This window comes from Parasteatoda tepidariorum, chromosome 3, assembly GCF_043381705.1.
Source record: "Parasteatoda tepidariorum isolate YZ-2023 chromosome 3, CAS_Ptep_4.0, whole genome shotgun sequence".
Classification (NCBI taxonomy): Eukaryota; Metazoa; Arthropoda; class Arachnida; order Araneae; family Theridiidae; genus Parasteatoda; species Parasteatoda tepidariorum.
Window position 1 is genome coordinate 73,577,693 of NC_092206.1, and position 20,309 is coordinate 73,598,001.

The 20,309-nt window shown below is 27.1% G+C and overlaps 1 protein-coding gene across 1 annotated transcript; it reads left to right on the forward strand.

The window, feature by feature from the left end:
- Positions 1 to 38: 38 nt before the first annotated feature.
- Positions 39 to 20,062, forward strand: LOC107447475 (ubiquitin protein ligase E3A). The gene is made up of 10 exons (XM_043042087.2): positions 39 to 280; positions 3,352 to 3,815; positions 6,038 to 7,239; positions 9,014 to 9,158; positions 11,309 to 11,514; positions 12,756 to 12,920; positions 13,037 to 13,192; positions 15,235 to 15,308; positions 15,394 to 15,537; positions 19,729 to 20,062. Exons 1-10 carry the CDS (start codon positions 231 to 233, stop codon positions 19,847 to 19,849), a joined length of 2,727 nt encoding a protein of 908 aa, XP_042898021.1. The 5' UTR covers positions 39 to 230; the 3' UTR covers positions 19,850 to 20,062.
- The last annotated feature ends 247 nt before the right edge of the window (positions 20,063 to 20,309 follow it).

Below are 20,309 nucleotides of genomic sequence, written 5' to 3' on the forward strand. Positions count from 1 at the left end.
ATTGCCATATCTTTTTTAGAAAAATCTTAGATTTATTTAGTCTTTATTCTTCCATTTTCGGGAAACGAACTGAACTGAGCTACTGATTTTTTACTAGAAGTTGGCAATGTTGCTGTCTCACCGAAAGGAAAACAGTTATTTATGTTTAGAGTTTTTTTATTAACTTTTCGCATGTAAAATTAAAAAAAATTAATATTTGTATATAGTAATATTAATAAAGAATTATACTTATGAATTCTCAGGCCCAAACCGAAGCTTCTCATGCTGCTGAAGCTACTAGGTAAATATAAACAATGATGGTATCTTGTCAAATAATAAACGTTTTATTTATTTAAAGCATATTATGTATAATAAAATTTTTCTTCATATTTTGAAATTCCATGTCTTTATTTACTCTATAAAAGTTTGTGGAAAGAATGGTTTATCTCGATTGCGTGTAACCTTTTATATATTAGAACGCACATAGGAGATAGAATTTAAAAGTAAATATACTTACCATATTTCATTTTTTTTGTGATGTTTTATATTGAGATCTTTTTGTGAATCTACATGCTCCTCTAGCCATGTAAGCCTCTTCAATATTCCTTTGGAAGCTGAATATTAGCCCGCACAAGATATTGTCATTTTTTTTAAAAAAGAGAGAAAAAACATTTTCATAATTATGCTCCACTTATGTTTATTTTCAAGCTTTTTCGACTTGTGTACTATTCAATACTGATTATGAAATGTGTTTTGAAATACTCTATTTGCCACTTGAAATAGTAAGAGTTAAATATTAAAAGGTCAATGTTATTTGATAGCTCTTTAGGTGGTATCTACTACAGTACATCTGAAATTTTTAACTATTTAATTACTTTAATACATTATAAATTATTTATTATTAAATTTTGAGACTAATAATTTGGAATGTTAGAGACACAAAACAAGAAGCTGAAAACAAAGAATATGTAAAGATATGTATGTTAGCAAAACAGCACTTCATCAGGGGTTGCACTATTTGCCAACATACAGGAGCCTTTATTTTCTAACAATTATTATGTCTCAATAATGAAAGACGTGGATGTCTGTAAAATGCAATTAAGAAATGATATAATGCTAGATTAATTCTAAGAATNATCTACTACAGTACATCTGAAATTTTGAACTATTTAATTACTTTAATACATTATAAATTATTTATTATTAAATTTTGAGACTAATAATTTGGAATGTTAGAGACACAAAACAAGAAGCTGAAAACAAAGAATATGTAGAGATATGTATGTTAGCAAAACAGCACTTCATCAGGGCGATTTTCAATAATTCACAATCATATAGGGATTTATTGTGTCAACAAAATGTAATGTATATCTTTGCTTGATAAGTGCAGCACAGCAAACTCTGTTAACATACGATTGAAAGAAATTGTTCTTCGTGTGTGTTAGAAACGAGCAATGCACTATCAAGAGCAATACTCTTCACCCTGCTCAATGTCTACAATGCACCGGGAAAGATTTTACACATTGCAGATTAATTGTAATTTCCTTTGCTTTGAAAAAATTGCCAATTCATCATCTGGTCGGCTGCATAACATTAATATTTTCCTATGCAGTGATTTATTGCCTAGTCCTTGTAGAGATATAAATAGTTCCTAAAAAATGTTAGTTGTGTAATTTACTGCTTATTGTAAAAAAGTATATGAGGTTAGCTGTTATTTCTGTTTCGTATGCTATAAAAAATTAAATAATGAAAAATAATAGTTTTTTTTTAGAAAAAATAACTAAGTTATCGATATAATATGTGTGGCCTTTCTTACGGAGAATAAGCTATGAATTTCTAAAATTGTTCATACCTTACTCTCTATATAAGTAATTATGTTCTGTGAAATAGCACTAGATATGAGCATTGGTTATATGGTCAAAAAATAAGTTCTGACTTAAAAAAAATTTTTTTTTGAGTGCTGTAAGTGTTTTGTTTTTTTTATGACAAAAAATAATCAGCCAGAAGTTATTTTGCTGCAGAGTAATCTTAAACGTTATAATAAAAACAATAATTTTATTAAATATTAAATGAATAATAAAATTATCTAGGAAATTTTTTATATTGAATTTCCCTGTCTCCCAGAAATAATTATTACATTCTATGCTGTAAATTTTGTGTGTAATAACAAAAATGCTTTAGAAAAAATGCAACAATTTTGCACTATTGCACATCAAATATGCCAGAAACCCTTGAGGAGATGGGAGAAATATAGACATTTTCTTTGCAACACAGTTTTTCATTGCCATAAAAAATTAAATAGGGTGCCAACAGATTTAAGTACTCAAAATTATACCAAACTTTAAACAGAAATAAGTTTTAAATAAAATTAAAAGTAGCTACTAAAAATATAAACAAAAAAAAACATATGAGAAAGATGTAAGAAACAATATATGAGGATAAATTTAAAGCAATTATGGTGATTTAAGCTCAGACTTGCTGTTAGTGAAGAATATCACATAAGAGTGCTGTCACTAAAAATTATAAATTTGAGATTTATAATGTTTTAAATAGGCCTTTTGTAAAAAAAATATTTAAAAAAAATCGTAAATTTTAACGTCCCAGGTTCTAAGGAACATAATTTTCACAGTCTCCTTACTGAGTTCATTCTGTGCCGGATTAAACGTACTCGGGGCCCTAGGCCATTCAAATTTTTGGGGCCCTTAGATTAAAAAAATTTTTCTCATATATTTTTTATTTATTCAAATATAAAAGTATTTATATATCTTTTCATTTAAGAAAGCATATTTAAAATTAAAATAAATAAAAAGTAAAATTTTATTTTATTTTGTTAAATTAGATCTAAAAAATAATCATAACGTTTTGAAAAAATTTGAAATTTATTAACACTTTACAAAATCAACGCAACTATAAAATTCGTATTCAAAAATTACTTATAAATAATAACTAAAATAAGTAATAAATAAATATGATTAATATTATGTAAAAAAAAAATTATCGTATTTTATCAATATATATTTGAAATTGATATTTTTTTTTAAATCATTGTTTTTTTTAATTTTTTAAAATTTATTTTCAAAAAATCCATTTTAAGGGGGCCTTAGGCCTTGGCCTAATGGGTAATCCAGCACTGAGTTTATTAATGCATGATTGTAAATTTTCTATAGAGCAATTTTATCCTATTTGGTAATAGGCAATAATTTTCTCAAATTTAATTTTATAAGTTATTTTATAAAGTTAACATTTAAAAGTTAACTAAAATTGTTTTCTTTAGTTGGAGAATTTTCTTACTGTTTCTCTTTTATTCAAAATTTTAGTTGGAATTTTATCTCTAAGTTTGTCCGTTAAGTTTTTTCTTCTTCTTCTGTTTAGGAAGCGGACTGCTGCAAGGAAGTTGATTGAACGATATTATTTCCAGCTTACTGATGGCTGTGGGAATCAGTCATGTGCTAATGAGAATTGTGCATCTTGCCAAAAGGCGCCTAAATTAGAGCCTGATGAAGCTGCAGCTCGTGCTATTCAGCTGTTCAAGTCAAAGGCCAAACTCTGTGTACCCCCATGTCCTCCTCTCAATAACTTTCCTCGGAATGTACCAAATGGTGCAAATCATTTTGAACTTCCTAGTACGCTTGCTCAAGCAGATGTGCGCTTGTGCCGTAAAGCCAAAAGAAATGGCTCCAGCAAAATGGACACTAATATAGAGGATGGTGATGATTCTGCATTGAGTAAATCATCAATTGATCCTCAAACTTCTGTTTCAGTTAGTCATTCTTCACAAAATACACCATCTCCTGTATCTTCATGTTCTGAAGGTGCAAGAGAATCTTCTCATCAAAGTATGAATTATTTACATTAATACTCGAAATTTTATTTATTTTGTTTTTAATCCCTGAATAAAAAAATCATAACTAAATCTGCTTTTACTCACAGTTAGAAAGTTGAAAAGGTTTGGTGCGTGCATTTCAAAATATATTTTCCCAAATCTAACAATTTTAGAATTGCTAAATAAAATATATTAAAGATTACTCTTTAGAGGGAAAAGCAATTACTATTTATTGGTAATTATTATTATTTTATTGTCAAGATTTGGGTTGAGTAATAAAGATTACAATTTTAAAAAATTTTTTAAAATTTTCACAATTTGTTTCATAATAATCTTTTCTGCAACTATCAAGCAATCATTTTAAAATTTTGTTGTTTGCTGCCAACATAGTTGTATTTGTTTTACCCCTTAAACAGTTCTAAAAGCAATAAATAAATATTAAAAGTAATTTGATACAAACTAGAAATAAAAAGTTATAAACAAGAGCAAAGAACAATATCTCATCTTTTCCTTTTCTACCAAGCTATTTTTAAAAAGACCATTAGGGTTAATTTAATATTTAACCAAAAACAGGGTTGGGTTTTTGACGTCAAAAAGTGGTTTTTGACATGACAAGGGTATAATACTGGTTTAAACCGTCAAANGTATTAATTAAATTTCACATATGAATATAGGTTTTTGACATTTTCGACATTTTTGACAGTGAGGTTTTTGACGTGACGGTTTAAACCATGGTTTAAACTGTCAAAAACTGTCACATGTCAAAAACCTGCCAACCCTGACCAAAAACTAGAAAGAACAATGATTCCTAGTAAGTAATCTATCATTCTATAATCCATAAAGTTTCAATCATTCTTTTCAATTTAGTACTTTTGCTTATGCATTAGCTTTTTTTATTTAAAAATAAAATATCTGCATAATTTTTGTTAATATTTTTTACCTAGAATCAAAGTAAAATATACTTCTTAAAATTGTGCTAAATTAAATTGTATTCTATTAATTATATTTATGTGTTATTATACTTCTATTTACTGATTGCTAGTTTGTAAAGTTGGCACATCTGTTAATTATATTATTTTTGTATTACTTTTACTTTTTTTCTAAAATTAATTATTTTGTTTTGTATTACATAGTGTAAGGTAGTGATTTCCAAATGGTGTTCCGTGGAAAGTTCACATTAGTTCCAAAAGTTAGGTTTTTTTTTTAACCATCTGTGATTTTACAAAACATTATTATCAGTTATGAAAACCAGTTATAAAATTTATATCCAATTAGTTTTCCTCTTATTATTTAATATTGAACTGATAAGTTTTCTCAACAAGGAATTTTGCTCTTTTTCATTATTAAATGATAACTGCATTTCAGCTTCTTTATTTTCAGTTTATGCACACAATGAAATCAAATTAAGAACTAGACTGATACTGTTCCACGCCTGTAAATTCAACTGTCTAAAATAAAACCCAATCTTAAGACTTGTATTGATAAAGCTACGCAATTAAAAAATTTCATTCATTAAATATTTTTTAAATAAATTATAAAATTGCACTTATTAGTTAATTTCAAAATAAATAATAGCTGTTAGTTGATTAAAAAGTTCGCAATAGCTTATGAGATTTCTTCTTGGGTCTCAGAGTTCCGCTAAATGAAGGTTGAACATTTAGGGTTCCTTTTCTGAGAAAGAAAATGGGAACTACTAGTGTAAGGCATTAATATATTCAACTGTTCTCACTATTTCACTTGAATTAAGAAATTTTTAATCTTAACCTCTGTTTATTTATGTGATGAAATCAATTTACTTGGTGAAAAGAAATATAAATCAGGAACAAAACTACTGGAAAGTTCATTGCATTAAACAAAAAATTTTTTTTTCCTTAATTGTTTGGTACTTATCAGTTCATCGTATTATTTAAAATCTTAATTCTGAAACTTTATCTGGCATACAATGATATGCATTTATCTGGCGTGTGTTTTTATTAATTCAATCTTAATTTCTCTTCTAAACATTAAGGAAAGAAATTGAGAAAAATGTCTCCTAAAATTCAGTGTTTTTTTTGTAGTTTAAAGTTGTTCCTATGTTTTATATGTTCTGTTAAATGCAAAGTCAACCTTAATTTTATTTAAATGTGTCACTTTTGACAAAAAAAAGTTTGAAATTGTAAATTTTAGTAATTATTTGAAGATTTAATTTATATAGTTGCGCATTAAAATAATTAGTACTGTTTTAACAATTTCTAGGTGTTTTAAGTTTGGATGAAAGCAGTTTACTAGAAATCATAGAGAAATGTCAGACTGATAACAATTTTTCCTTGTTAATAAGAACTCTTGGACATGTTTTTTCAAAAGAGGAGTCATTAAAACTAAGTTTTAAAAGAGATCTCACCAAAGAAAATATTTCCAAAGAAGATATCAGAGCAATGGAAGTTGATGAAGATAAAGACAAAGACTCATCATCAGAAGACGCTTGCATGGAAGAAACTGATGTGAAACCCGGTGTAGTTACTGTTGACATTTCTTCAGTGCGACGAGCTTTCTCTGCACTTTTTAAAATACCAGAGTATCCGTTTCAAAGAGCACTGATAAATGCTCTCATAATCTTATCAGAGAATTTAGAATTTGATTTAAAGTATGGCCAGAAACAAAATATTGACCCATCTCTTTTAAATATCTTTGTTATTGTTATGGAAATCCCCATGATGCAGTGCCCTGAGTATTTAGAAAAAGCACTGCCAGCCTTTTGTAAAGCTGCCTCTTATTTACCGGTTCGAAGCCAAGCGGTACTTGCTCGTACCTGGAGCACTTACCAGCCTGATCGTTTGCGTGAAATGTTGAATGTACTTCACCAGTTCATATCTCTTAAAGTGATTCAGGGAGGGTTCACCAGAGAGTACTGCATAAATGATGAAGATACAATTATTGCTGCCACAAAACTTATGAAAATTATTTATTATGCTAGTTTACTTGGTGGTGAAGTTGAAGACACAGAACTAACAGACGAAGATAATGAATTGGTGGAAGAAGATGAGAACTTGCGAGAACTATTAGGTGCCAGTGCTGGTAGTGAACCCAAAGAAAATTCTAGGTTAAAGCAGGATCCTCTTAGTGTCGAACTAAATATCAAAGCGATTGATTGCAGGAAACCTCTTTTATATTTTGATGAATTTTATAATGAACCACTTAGCGAACAACTTGAAATGGATAGAGATTTTGCATATTATAAAGCTGATGGTGGAAATACTGGCAAATTTTCATTCATGAATTACTCTTTCATTTTAACTCCAGCTGTGAAATCAATGGGTTTATATTATGATAACAGAATACGCATGTACAGTGAACGCCGGATGTCTGTCCTTCAAAGTATTGTGCATGGTGCTCCACCTAATCCTTATTTGAAGTTACGAGTTCGACGGGATCATTTAATTGATGATGCTCTAGTTGGGGTTTGTATTTCTTACCATTTCTTTTATTTTAATCTATTATTTAGACTTTTTCCTTAGAACAAACTTGTTTCAAAATAGTTTATCGTTACCTTCATGAAGTTGATGTCTTTAATGCATAATAATACAAAACCTATATAAACGAATCTATTTTTGAAAGGTCTGGAATCGCATCTGATATTGATGTTTACAAATGCAAACCAATTTTGTTAAGTTTTCATCTTAAAGTTTCAAAGTTGATGTCTTTAATGCATATTAATACAAAACCTATATAAAAGAATTTATTTTATTTTTAAAAGGCCTGGAATCAGGGCCGGATTAACCTATAGGCACACTAGGCACGTGCCTAGGGCCTACGAAAAACTTAGGAGAAAAAAATTTGTTGTCAAAAATAGTTTAGCTTTAAAAACAATAAGTGTATTTTGCACAAAATTATGAAGATACAAATAAAAATCTAATATTTTACGGTAATAAATTATTTTGCAGAATCTTATGATCTAATATATTACTTTTTTGCGATTTTTGGATTTAAAGAAATCTTGTATTATGCTGTCGAATTCCAAACTACGCAAAATGTCTGATTGGATAGACATAAGTGCGAGCGATGCCAAACGATCTTGATTCATTGTTGAAAGCAAATAATTTTTTATCAATTTTAATCTGGAGAAAGATCTTTCTCCTTCTGCATTTGATCCAAGAATCGACAAATATATTCTTAATGCAATGTGAACGTTAGGAAAAGTATTCACAAGTTTATCTTTAATTTGAGCCTTCAACATTTCTTGTGCAGATTTATGTTCATACAAATTTGAAAATAGTAAAAATTCATCTAAAAAGTTTTCCTCTAAATCGGATGAGTAAATTTTCATCAAATTTTGCGCTTTTAGTTTAATCTCAGATTCTGACAAATTTTTGTGAACAAGAAAACCGAAATTATCGTACAAATCACTGTAGGCTTTATGCCTTTTAGTCATTTCTGAAATTAATACATCTAAAATGGCGTAATACGTTTCCATACGAAGAAAATTTTAGCATATATTTTGAAAAGAGGGGAGGAGTGGGGGAAGGAGGGGAGGGCCCATAAACGGCTGTGCCTAGGGCCTACGAAAGGTATAATCTGGCTCTGCCTGGAATAGAATCTGATGTTGACAAATGCAAACCGATTTTGTTGAGTTTTCAAGCTTCATTAACCTATTTAGACTTAATGTTGAAATTGACATAATTAATGTACCAGGAATTGCAAAACTGTAGAGAGTTGAATGATTAAAAGTGATGTTTTAATGAGTTCTTTTGTTGTAGGAAATCACTTTATCATTCTTTAACTATGACCTTTCAAAACAACGATACAGATTAAAAGTATAGTTAATATAAAAAAAAAAATACTTAGAGTTCGAGTTATTGTGTTTTAAAACGCATTTGTAATAAAATTACATTTTCAAACAGGTAAAGGTATTCATATATCAGTTTTAAACAATTGAGCCCCCATAATTTAATGTTCTGAAAAAACTTAAAGAATTTTTAACTCATATTTTTAAGCCTTAAAATCTGATATTCCCATACTAAATATATCTTAAGTATTTGTCTTACTGATTAATTTTACCAATCAACTTCTTATTTAAATTGATTTATTCTATAATTTGCTTTATAATTCTTTGTCCTGATACTTTTAAAAACTTCTGCTTAGTAGCAAAGTTTGCTTTATGAACCAGTTAATTTGTGCTCATTATATTTGTTATTGATCAGCAAAAGAAATTGAATTTCCACCCTTAATTTACAGTTGGAGATGGTTGCGATGGAAAGCCCAACCAATTTTAAGAAACAGCTTGTTGTTGAGTTTGATGGTGAACAAGGTATTGATGAAGGAGGAGTGTCTAAAGAATTTTTTCAATTAGTTGTTGAAGAAATATTTAATCCAGATTTCGGTAATATTCATTATTTTTTAAACTTATATTATATATTCTAGTATTTTTGAAATATCCTTTTTATCGGTTCAGGAACAACTTTTTGGCAGAATTTCACCTTTTTTTTTCATTCAGTTTAATAATAATGAAGATAAAAAAATTAAATTGTCTGTTCAAAGTAATTTGTAACTCGTAAATTCTATTTAAAATTGCACATAACACTTCTTATTCAAGCAATTTAAAATTACTCATTGCAGTTCATATTCACATGATTTTAAAATCTGGTGTGGAGATTCCAATTCACACAGATAGATGCATTGACAAGTTTTATTAAAGCATTGATAATATTGTATGATATATGCTAGCTATATATTTATTTATTTATTAAATTTCAGATGTTCTTTTTTTTTTTTTTTNTTTTTTTTTTCAACTTTAAAAAATTTGTTTTATACAGAATATTTTGGAAATCTATTTTCATCTTTTTTAATTTTTTACCTGATAGGTTGTTTGAATAATAGGTTTTTTTTTTTTAATCAAAATTAATTTTATCAAAGAGCAGAAAAACTCATAACCAAAAACAAGAGAAAGAACAACTTTAAAAGCTTTGTATTTTGTTTCCTTACTAGGCTGTAAAATTATCGGTTAAAAAATAAAAAAGATTTCTGAAAAATATATTCTGTACCGCTTTTTCTTTATTGCTGGCTAAATTTGCTAATTAAATTGATTTTAACATTTGTCATAAAGTTATTTTTGAACTTTAAAAGAAATTTAAATTTTTTAAGAAGTATTTGCTCTTACATGAATTGTAATAAATTCTGATGTATTTTCATATGGTAATTTACTTAAATTTTCCAGAATTCAGTTTTCTGAAATCATTTCAATATTTTAATGAAATCTTTCATTCATTTAGTGTGCTAATTAGTTCTAATTTATTTTTATTTCAAGAGAGTAAAATCTATATTACTTATGTTTTAAAGTGGTATGTTTTTTAACAATTTTCAAGACAAATGAATGAAATTCTTAATTTCTAAGAGAGCTGACCCATTTTTATGTATTAATGTTTTTATGGTTGCAAATAAGAATTGCATAACTGCTTATTTCTATTAGCATTCCATTAATTCTATTAGCTTCCATTAGCACATTAATAATATATATTACAGAATTCATTATCCTAAATTACTGAGATTTAAAAAAAAATTCAAAAAATTCAAATGACTGTTAAACTTAAAAGTAAATTTGAAAAATTCAGATTAGGTAAATAATTTTAAATGTAGGAGTATAGTTGAATCCCAAACACTTTTTTTGCTATATGTATTGTTGATTTTATCATATTTAAAAGTTTTTATTGAATCCTTACTTTAAGTGTAGCATATGTTTAAAATGTAATTTTTTTTTCTTCACAAACATAGTTAAAAATGTGCCATTTAGCAGTGTCTCATATATAATTAAAATTTTGCTTTTCATTTTCATAGCAAAGAAAATTTTATTTAAGGACATTAGTCTCTCATGCACTTTTTGACCATTTCTTATGATATTACATTTTGATTATTTTATATTATTATTTTATTAGAATAAATATTTTGCTTACTAGTAGAATTACTAGAAAGAATTTTTTTTAAAAGATTGTAAGGAATGTAAAAAAAAAAAAAATAATAATAATTTAATATATAAAATTTAAGAATAAAATATGAAGTTATAATTTCTTTTTAGTGCTAAAATAAATTTGTTTAAAAGACAAGATTACTTTTTTTTTGTTGTTAATTTATGAAACTGATGTATTTTTAAAAATGTAATTTAGTTAAAAATACCTGAAACTACATTTAATATCAAAATTAACTTAAGCTATGATTAATTTTCAGTGTTATATTTTACAAATTTTTGTTTTATTTTAGCAGTTTTGAACTTTTTGCAATAATTTAATGCTTGTGTACATAACTGATGTATAAATGAACACTTTAAATTTATAAAAGTAATTAATAGTTTTCAAATACTAGTTTAAAAATTAGCTCAGCATGATCCAATTCAAATATTTAGATTAGAATTATTTTCTGAAAGAAGAAAACTTTCAATTTATTGGAAATTAAAGAAAGAAACAGAAATGTAATTTATTCAATGGCTTTGCCTAGTTAATAAAATTGCAATGATTCTAATATAATGAATATTTCTTGCAGCAATGTTTACTTTAAATCCAGAGACACAGTCCTATTGGTTCAATCCAACTTCATTTGAAAATGATGCACAGTTTACATTGATAGGAATAATTTTAGGACTAGCAATTTATAATAATGTCATATTAGATGTTCATTTTCCAATGGTTGTTTACCGGAAACTGATGGGGAAGAAAGGAACTTTTTATGATTTAAAAGATTGGAATCCTGTAAGTAAATGTTGATTAACATGTATTTGTATATTTATTCTTAGTTTGTTAACATATTTTTTGTTTATTATAATGCAGTAAATACAACTTAAAAAAGTTTTTAAAAAAATTTCTAAGTTTCAATGTACATTTTTTACATTAATTTCTTATTTACTGTCTTTTTTAATAAAAATGAACTTCTTAAAATTAAAAGTATTTTATTCTTTGTTATTCTTCTTTGTTAAAGTTTAGATTATATTATCCTTTTACAACATCAGCATAGACTGCCTGATGATAACAAAGACCTCAACAGATTTGGCATTAGCCAGGGAGGGTCTGTAGTACTGCACCCCTTTTTGCATTGTCTAAAATATTAATGATATTACTATTAGAGATTACAATTTCATTTAAGAATATTCTGCTCTAGGTTTTTATGCTGCTTAATTTATCTACAATAAATATTTTTTTATATTCCCTGAATTAATTATTAACATAATTTATAAATAATAGTTTAAAACTAGTTTTTTATTATTATATTTAATTAATTGGAATTCGATAAGAAAAAATTATTTTAATAATTTAAATTTAATTTTGCGCCCAAAAAATTGCATGGTATTGTTAAATTATGGTCTGGATTTACATTGAAAATTTTCCTAAAATGACCTAGAAAAGTCAGGGAATTTTTTTTTCTTTCTGAAATTAAGTGGGAAACCTGCTAAAGATAAGAATAAAATAAAACTTTTGTGTTGTTGCACCATATTATTTTTGAAGCAATCACACGAATCTTAATCTTCCTCGGGGCAAGTTTGTCCCCAAAAATAAAATGAAGGCGCTCTTTAAAAATTTATACAATTTCTAAAAATGTTTTTCTTTTTACCTCTAAGTAGTTGTATTATAATTTTTAAAAATGTTATTTAAATTTATTGCAATTATAACGAAATGGAAAGGATTATTAAAGAAAAATTGTATCTGCAATATTTATTATAATATATATTATAATGTTCAATAATTTTCTCCCTTATTAAAAAAATGTTTATTATACCTTATATAGCACTAAAATTAATATTTCAAAGTTTAACCCCAATAGTTATTTTGGGTGATATTTTGATTTAAGTATTTTCATAAAGACTTTTTTTATAATAAAATAATGTTTATTGTTTAACAATAAAAAAATTGTTTGTCTTTTATGTATATATTTAATATTCATTTAATGTGTTTAACAAATATTACGTTTCATGCTTTATTTTTATTTCAAATTACAGAGTTTGTGGAAAGGATTGAATGACTTATTATCTTACACTGGTGATGATGTGGAAAATGTTTTTATGCAGTCTTTTCGTATAACATATACAGATGTTTTTGGCACTGTTTTAGTGCATAATTTAAAGGAAAGTGATGAACTTTTAGTGAATCAAGACAATAAAGAAGTAAGCAATTATATGCTTTTCATATTTTCATACTAAATGTTACTTTAAATTTCTTTATTTTATCCAGTAATTCTTTGAAATCAAATGATTTTTTAATATCGCACTCTCTTTTTTAGGAGTTTGTTCGACTATATTCAGATTTTTTGCTTAACAAGTCCATTGCTAAACAGTTTCAAGCATTTAAAAAGGGTTTTCAAATGGTTACAGAAGACAGTCCACTACGTATACTTTTCAGACCTGAAGAAATAGAACTTCTTGTTTGTGGTAACAAGGTACTGTTTGCTTTATAAATTTTTTATATTTTATTTATAGCTGCATTCAACTTTAACCTTTTGCTCTCCAAGTACTTTAATATGCTGTTTGAACAAATGTAAACACTAGGACTGAGCACTGCCAGAAATTTTATTTTGTGATATATCATCTGTTAGACATCGTGATTTAACATATGTTTAAAAATTATCTATCAAAATCTTTAAATCAATGAAAAATAATAAATGGAATAAATCCATTACAAAAGAAAATATTAATTCTAAAAGAATGCTTCTATAACATCAATAGCATTGCTTAATTTTTTAAATTAAAAGAATGTCCTAGAGTAAAAACAAGCACAAGCTAAACAAATATACACTTAATATTTTTGAAATTAAAAATGGCTTAAGATTTATTGGTTTAAAAATAATAAAACTGTAACAAAATATTTGACATTCATGCATTAAAAATTAAAAGGAAAAAAAATGAGAGAAAAAAAATAAACCAAAGAAATGTTTACTTAAGTAAAACATTTTTTAAATTATTTGTTGAAAGAAAAAAACATGCTTTTGAAACATTGTTAGACCTTTTTTTCTTTCATTTATATATTTAAAATAATAAAATTGTATTGACTAATAGCCAACTTCTATACCGAATAAATGTAAGTTTTTTATTTATTTATTATTATTTTCTTTTTTCAAAATAAAATCGATTAAAAATTTACTGGTTTAAAAATGATACTGACTATCTAACAAATTATCACAGAAGCGAAAAATCAGGGAATTATAGAGAAAAACTGAAATTTTTTTCTTAATTTAAATTATTTGACCATCGTTATACCCACTTTTTTTAGACTAAAATTTATCACCAAAAAGTTGAAGTATCATCAACTAAGTAATACAATACACTGCACACATTAAAATTTACTCCATTAAAACCCTTTTAAACTAGAAGGCTTTGTGAAACTCTCCGATGGTTGCTAAATGAATGTAGAAACCTTTGGCCTCTTTGAAGACTAAGGCACTGTTCACTTTAGGAAAGGCAAAAATAGTGGTGGAGGTGGAAGAAGGGATTAGGATTTTTGTTTTTGTAGGTTTTTTTTCTTCTAGCCCGTGGGCTTGAATTAGTTTTATCGTTCAAGTTTGTTTAATGCTTTGGGGTTTTTCTTTTCTTTTGACAAAATGATTTAAAATGTTTTAGTATTTTTAGCCTCATAAAATTCTCCAAAACTTAGTTGGTTATAATTTAATAATAGATTTTATATTGCACTATTTTTCTGCAAAGCCAACCAATCACTCATGTTCTTACAATCGCTAACAGCAATGTTTCTCAACAAATCGTTAAAATTGTTGCATTGATGCTAATTTTCTGGTTTTCGTTTTTACCTTTTATAACATCTTATATTTAAAAACAGGTTCTTTTATGAACCAACTATACATTAACATTCAATATTACTGTTGGTAAATATTTTATTCAAATTGTGTAGTTATCCCGATTATTCCAACGCCTTGAAACTAACATTGTCTTTATAGCTAGGCGCAATCAACATCTTCGCAGTTACACAAAATCAAAATAGTTTTCGCCAGTGAAAGCATATATCGGCCTGTTGGNAAGTCCTTAATATTTTTTGATAAAAGTCCTTAAAAGTGCTTAATTTTTGCTTTGATAAAAGAGTGGGAACCCTGTAAACACTATATCATTTAAACTATGTAGTACAATATTTTAATGTAATTTCTGAAGACATTAATAAAAATTATGATGAAGATTATTATGATTAAGAAAATGTTGTTCAAAATGAAGTAATAGAAGCTTTGAAGTAATAAAATTAAGATAATAAGAGAATAAAGTAATAAAACCTTTCATTTGAAAACAGATTTTTTAACACATTTATTATTTTAAATATTACTAACTTGATTGCTAACTAATTTACTTGCAATGTACTGTTCAAATAATATAAATATTTATTAAACTAATCTATACATTATAGTTGTATTTAAAAAATGTTTCTACCTTTCTTTATTTTTCAATTGTATCATTGTCAACAGTCATGTTTTGTCTTTTTTAGAATTTTGACTTCAATGCATTAGAAAGAGCAACTGAATATGACGGTGGTTATTTGTCTGATTCAGATGTGATAAAGTAAGCACAAATTTATTTCTGGTGTTATTTGCTATTTAACTCCACCATGTTGAATAGGTTACTTATTCTTAATTGTTCACTTCAGATGGTTTTGGGAATTAGTTCACGATTTCACCCTTGAACAAAAAAGAAAGCTTCTTCAATTTACTACTGGAAGTGATAGAGTTCCTGTTGGTGGCCTGAGTAAATTGAAATTAGTCATAGCTAGAAATGGCGGAGATAGCGATAGGTATGAATAATTGTTTTGGTTTTAGTAAGTGTTTTCCAGTTGCATTGCCATTTTCTTAGCTTTTAAATGTATTTTAGGCATGTTAGTAATAAGCTAAAAATATGTAATGCCTGTTGTAACAATAACAAAAGTTGAAGCAAAATAACAATTGCCTTATTTCTGTATTAAGTTTAAGATAATGCACTGTAGCTGCTAGCCTACCAACTTCATATGTGTTCTGCAAACTTCATTGTGCAATTCAAAAAATGTCATACAAAATCAGCTAAAATTTATCTTAGTTATGTGCAAGAAATTTAGCTCAATTAAAAAACAGGCATTTTTTACTAAATCATGCTTAACTTATTTTAAAATCTAATTTTATTGCAATAGTAAAAATATTGCAGAACTTATTGCAAAAAAATTGCAAAGCTTATGCATTTTCTCTTATTTGTTGTGTCTGCATTTTGAGAACTCACTCTTATATTAATTTATCTTGCTTATAAGTTTTAAAAAAAATAGATAACTAAAACTTTCTACTATGAAATTTTATTAGGATGATGTGATAGCAGCCAACACCACAAAATCAAATTTTAGGTAGTTTTGGAGTGAAAACGCTATTTACAAAAAAAAAAAANAAAAAAAAAAAAAAAAATGAAATAAGAAATTTTTTACAATTAAAAAAAATATTTTTCAAAATAAAACAATTTATAGAAATATGTAATTTATGCTGAAACATATTTATTTATTTGAGGAATAAAAATGGACATAAATCTAAAAATATATTAATGTATTAAAAATTACCAAAAATAATATTAAGAATTAAATCTAAAATTATTTTAAAATCTTCATTTGATTAAACAAATCATAAAAGTACAACTAATAACTTTTTCACACAGTGAAAAGGTAATAAAGGTTTAGCATGGTAAAAATGCATTCTTTTTTTACAAATATAAAAAAAACAAGTATGCATTCTTTAAAGATAAATTCATTGGAAGATTTACATTTTTTGTAGCAAAAATCTACAGAAATAGTCTTTAAAACAATTTTAACTGTTGGCACACTTTATCAACAAAATTTTTTCTAAAATCTTATTACATAGAGAAGCTCTATAATCACTTTGATTTTCTTCCACTTGTTCATATTCTGTTCATGTTTCAAGATCTGTTCACATTCAGTATTTAAATGTGGTATTACCAGCAAGGAAAGCATAACTTAACCAATTTACTAAATTTCTTTTTTTTATAGAGTACTTTTAATTTTACTTTTTAGAGAACATTGTTTATCCACTCTATTTTCATTAATGATCTCTAATGATAAGTTCTTCACCTGTAACTAGCAAAATTGTGAGTGAAGCAAATCTATAGTCCATTCTTTTGATTCACTTTATTCTTATTTTTTACTAATACAAATGCAAATTTCAAAATAATTGATTTAAAGAATCGAAGGATCTGGTTTTTTCAACGTCTTTTTTATATTACTAAATAGTGCTTGTAAAAATCGCAAAATTCTATAGTTCAAACTGAGGGACTGTCCTCTAATTATATATGTACATGGTTCAAGTATATACCCTAGCTGCAAGATTCATTGTTTCAAATTTTTTGAGAATTCAGTCATTTTATGAAAAATTCAGTCATGCATTCATTTTAGGAAACTCAATTTACAATTTTACTTTATCAAATTTTTATGGTGATGAATTTAGAGGTCATATGCTTTTGTGTTATATTCAGCAAGTGCAGTTACAAATCTTCTTGGATTGAGTTTTGTAGTTTCACAATTATTAATTTTCCACTTTTGTTTTTTAAAAATAATCGATTCTAATCAACAATGCAGTATCATTATATTTTTTGGTGAATTAGGAGCTCATCTAATTAATTACTTTTGTTTGTTCAAAAATGTTAAGCTGCTCATTTTTTGTGCGCTTCAAGATTATTAAAACCCACCTTAAAATTATCTGATTAAAAAAATCTTGTAATTGGTTAAAAATGTAATTAAATGAGCAGGTATCAAAACATTAATTTATTTTGATTATTTTTTAATACAAAAAATATTTTTAACATTGTTTTTAGGTTTCCATTAATAATATTATACTGGAAACTTTTAAACTTTCTGTTCTTACCAAATTTTAAAACTGAACTAAAAAAAAATCTGAATTTTATTATTTTTTGCTATAAAATTTGTTATTATTATAATTACATAGATAAAATTAAATTTTTTTATAGTTTTCCATGTGCCCTTTTTGAAAGTAGTATAGTATACAGGGCTGATTCATGGTGGCCACTCCACAGGGAGAACAGGGAAAACCTGGAAAATACAGGGAATTTAAAAATCACCTAAAATGCAGGGAATTTTGATTTTTTCTTTACAAACTGGGAAAATACAGGGAATTTTGTTTTTTTATTTTTGTCTTTTAAAAAATGGTAACATGTACAGGGAAAACACAGGGAATTTTTTTTCCAGATTTGAGTGGCAACCCTGTGATTGTACTCCGGATTTCCGGAATTTTCGCTAAAAGTGATCCGGAGATTGAAGGTCCAGACGTTTAAAAAAAGCATTGATCACAGAAGTTTCCAGAAATCAAATTTTCAAAGGTGGAACTTAAAAACACAGTTTATTTTATTTGTTTGTAAGGGAGAGCCAGAGAGATACTTTATAAGCTTATATTCATGATTAAGTTTCATTTTTTATCCGTAAATAATTGTTATAATCATAAACTCAAGAAAGAAAGACATATTTGTAAATTTCAATTACTTCTCCAGGCCATCATAGGTATGTGTAAATGGTATAAGTATGTGTAAATGGTATAAGTATGTGTAAAATTTTAAATATATTTTAAGTGAACTAAGACATATTGAGAAAAAAAAACTTGTTTAAATTTTTTTTCAATTTAAACTGTTTTTTTTTTTTTTTTAAACAAGAAATTTTTCGGAATTTTGACTTGGGCTCACAATCACCCCTGAGTATACATATATTGTCCTGAACGATGTGTTGAGTTTTTTTTAATTTTTTTTTTTAATCTTTCCTTTGTTTTTCTCTTTGCACTATGTCTAATGCAATATAATATAATCAAAGGCTAAAATTCTATGAAGTAACTTAATTTTTAGATGCCTAAATAAAAGTAGTTCCTAAACAAAATTTGTCACTGCACCTAAAAACAGTAGATAAGAAAATATTTTCAATATCAATAAGAAATGAAAAACTCAAAGTGAAAACTGTTTTAAACTCTGATGGTTGTCACCTTTCTAATGTGCGTTGCAGTGTAACGAGCTGACTTAAAAGACTAGCTGTTTTTGAATTTGCTAGATAGTCTATCTCTTATCAGCCTGTTGTTAAAAAATAGGAAAATTAACTTTGGAGAAGTACCCCATCTAAAGTTTTTTTTCCAATGGCAGAGAACTTGACATAAAGGGGAAAAAGGACATGAAAAAGAAAAAGTCATTGACACATTCGGCCTCGAGCCTCCAAATAGCGCTCGACCAAGAAACTCCCTCGCAGCGCTCTGCAGTGTGAAATGTGATGACCATCCATGATGACGTGATCCCCACAGAAATAACAAATGGAGTCCGGGAGGACACCAATGGAAAATAGATGTCCAGCCAGACAGTCATGCCGGGATCGCAACCGCATCACGTCGAGGATACTCCGGAATGCTCAACTGATCTAAATGTCCCCAACTTTTGGAAGCAGTACATGTCCTTATATCTCTATAAAATAGAGAAGATACTCTGTTCTTAATAAGTCGCTTCATAGTGTAAAAAGGAACGTTATTATTCATGAGCTGCAACACCCCAGTGCCTCTCTTCGCCAGTGTGTCTGCCCGCTTATTTCCACTAAGCCCACAATGAGCCGGAACCCACTGCAGAGCAGTCGCTTTTCCCAATTGTTTCAGTTTTTTAATGGATAGTTGTCAGTCCAGTATATCCCTAGAAGATGGGACGAGTATAGAGCATATGGTCTGGATAGCAGCTCTGGAGTCAGATAAAATAACAGCATTTTGAAATCACTAAGATCAACCAACTGCTGGTTGTTCTTAGTGTTCATTTGTTGGTAGTTCATTTATGCTGGTAGGTCAATTACTGGTAGCTCATTTTATATGATAAACTAATTATCTAAAGTTAAATTCGTTTATCATATAAAATGGTTCATAAATTAAAATGGTATGCTTGAATTTTTCATTTGTGGTGTTTAATTTGTTTTATTAATTTCTTTTTTCAGGTTACCTACAGCACATACGTGTTTTAATGTGTTACTTCTTCCTGAATACGAAACAAAAGAAAAATTAGAAGACAGACTGTTAAAAGCTATCAACTATTCTAAAGGATTTGGAATGCTCTGATGAGCAGCTCTTTTTCCTTAAACAGTGCTTTATCGAGAGAATTTCTCTTCTCGCGCCACTTTTGTAAATAATAGAATTACATTAATTTACATTCTGTACAGCTCTCTCTTTCGGAATGTTTAATTCCCCCTTCCCTTGATGAATATTGTGTAGTGTTTGTTTGTATCTTCATTTGTTCATGTTCTTAATAATGTGCATTTTTTTTAAAAAAAATTATTCATGAAAGATTTGTGGTATATAAGTTATTTGTGTCTTAAAAAATTAATAATGAAGCTTCTGTAATACTCATATTGACTAAGGCTTTTTCAAAAAATTCAGTGATAATTTTCTTCTTTTTCATGCATCTAATTTTTTAAGTTAAGAAAATTAAAATGAAATTAGATAATATATTAAAACTTTAGTTCTGTATTTTTTGCTATGTTATATATATATATATATATATATATATATATTCTTATTC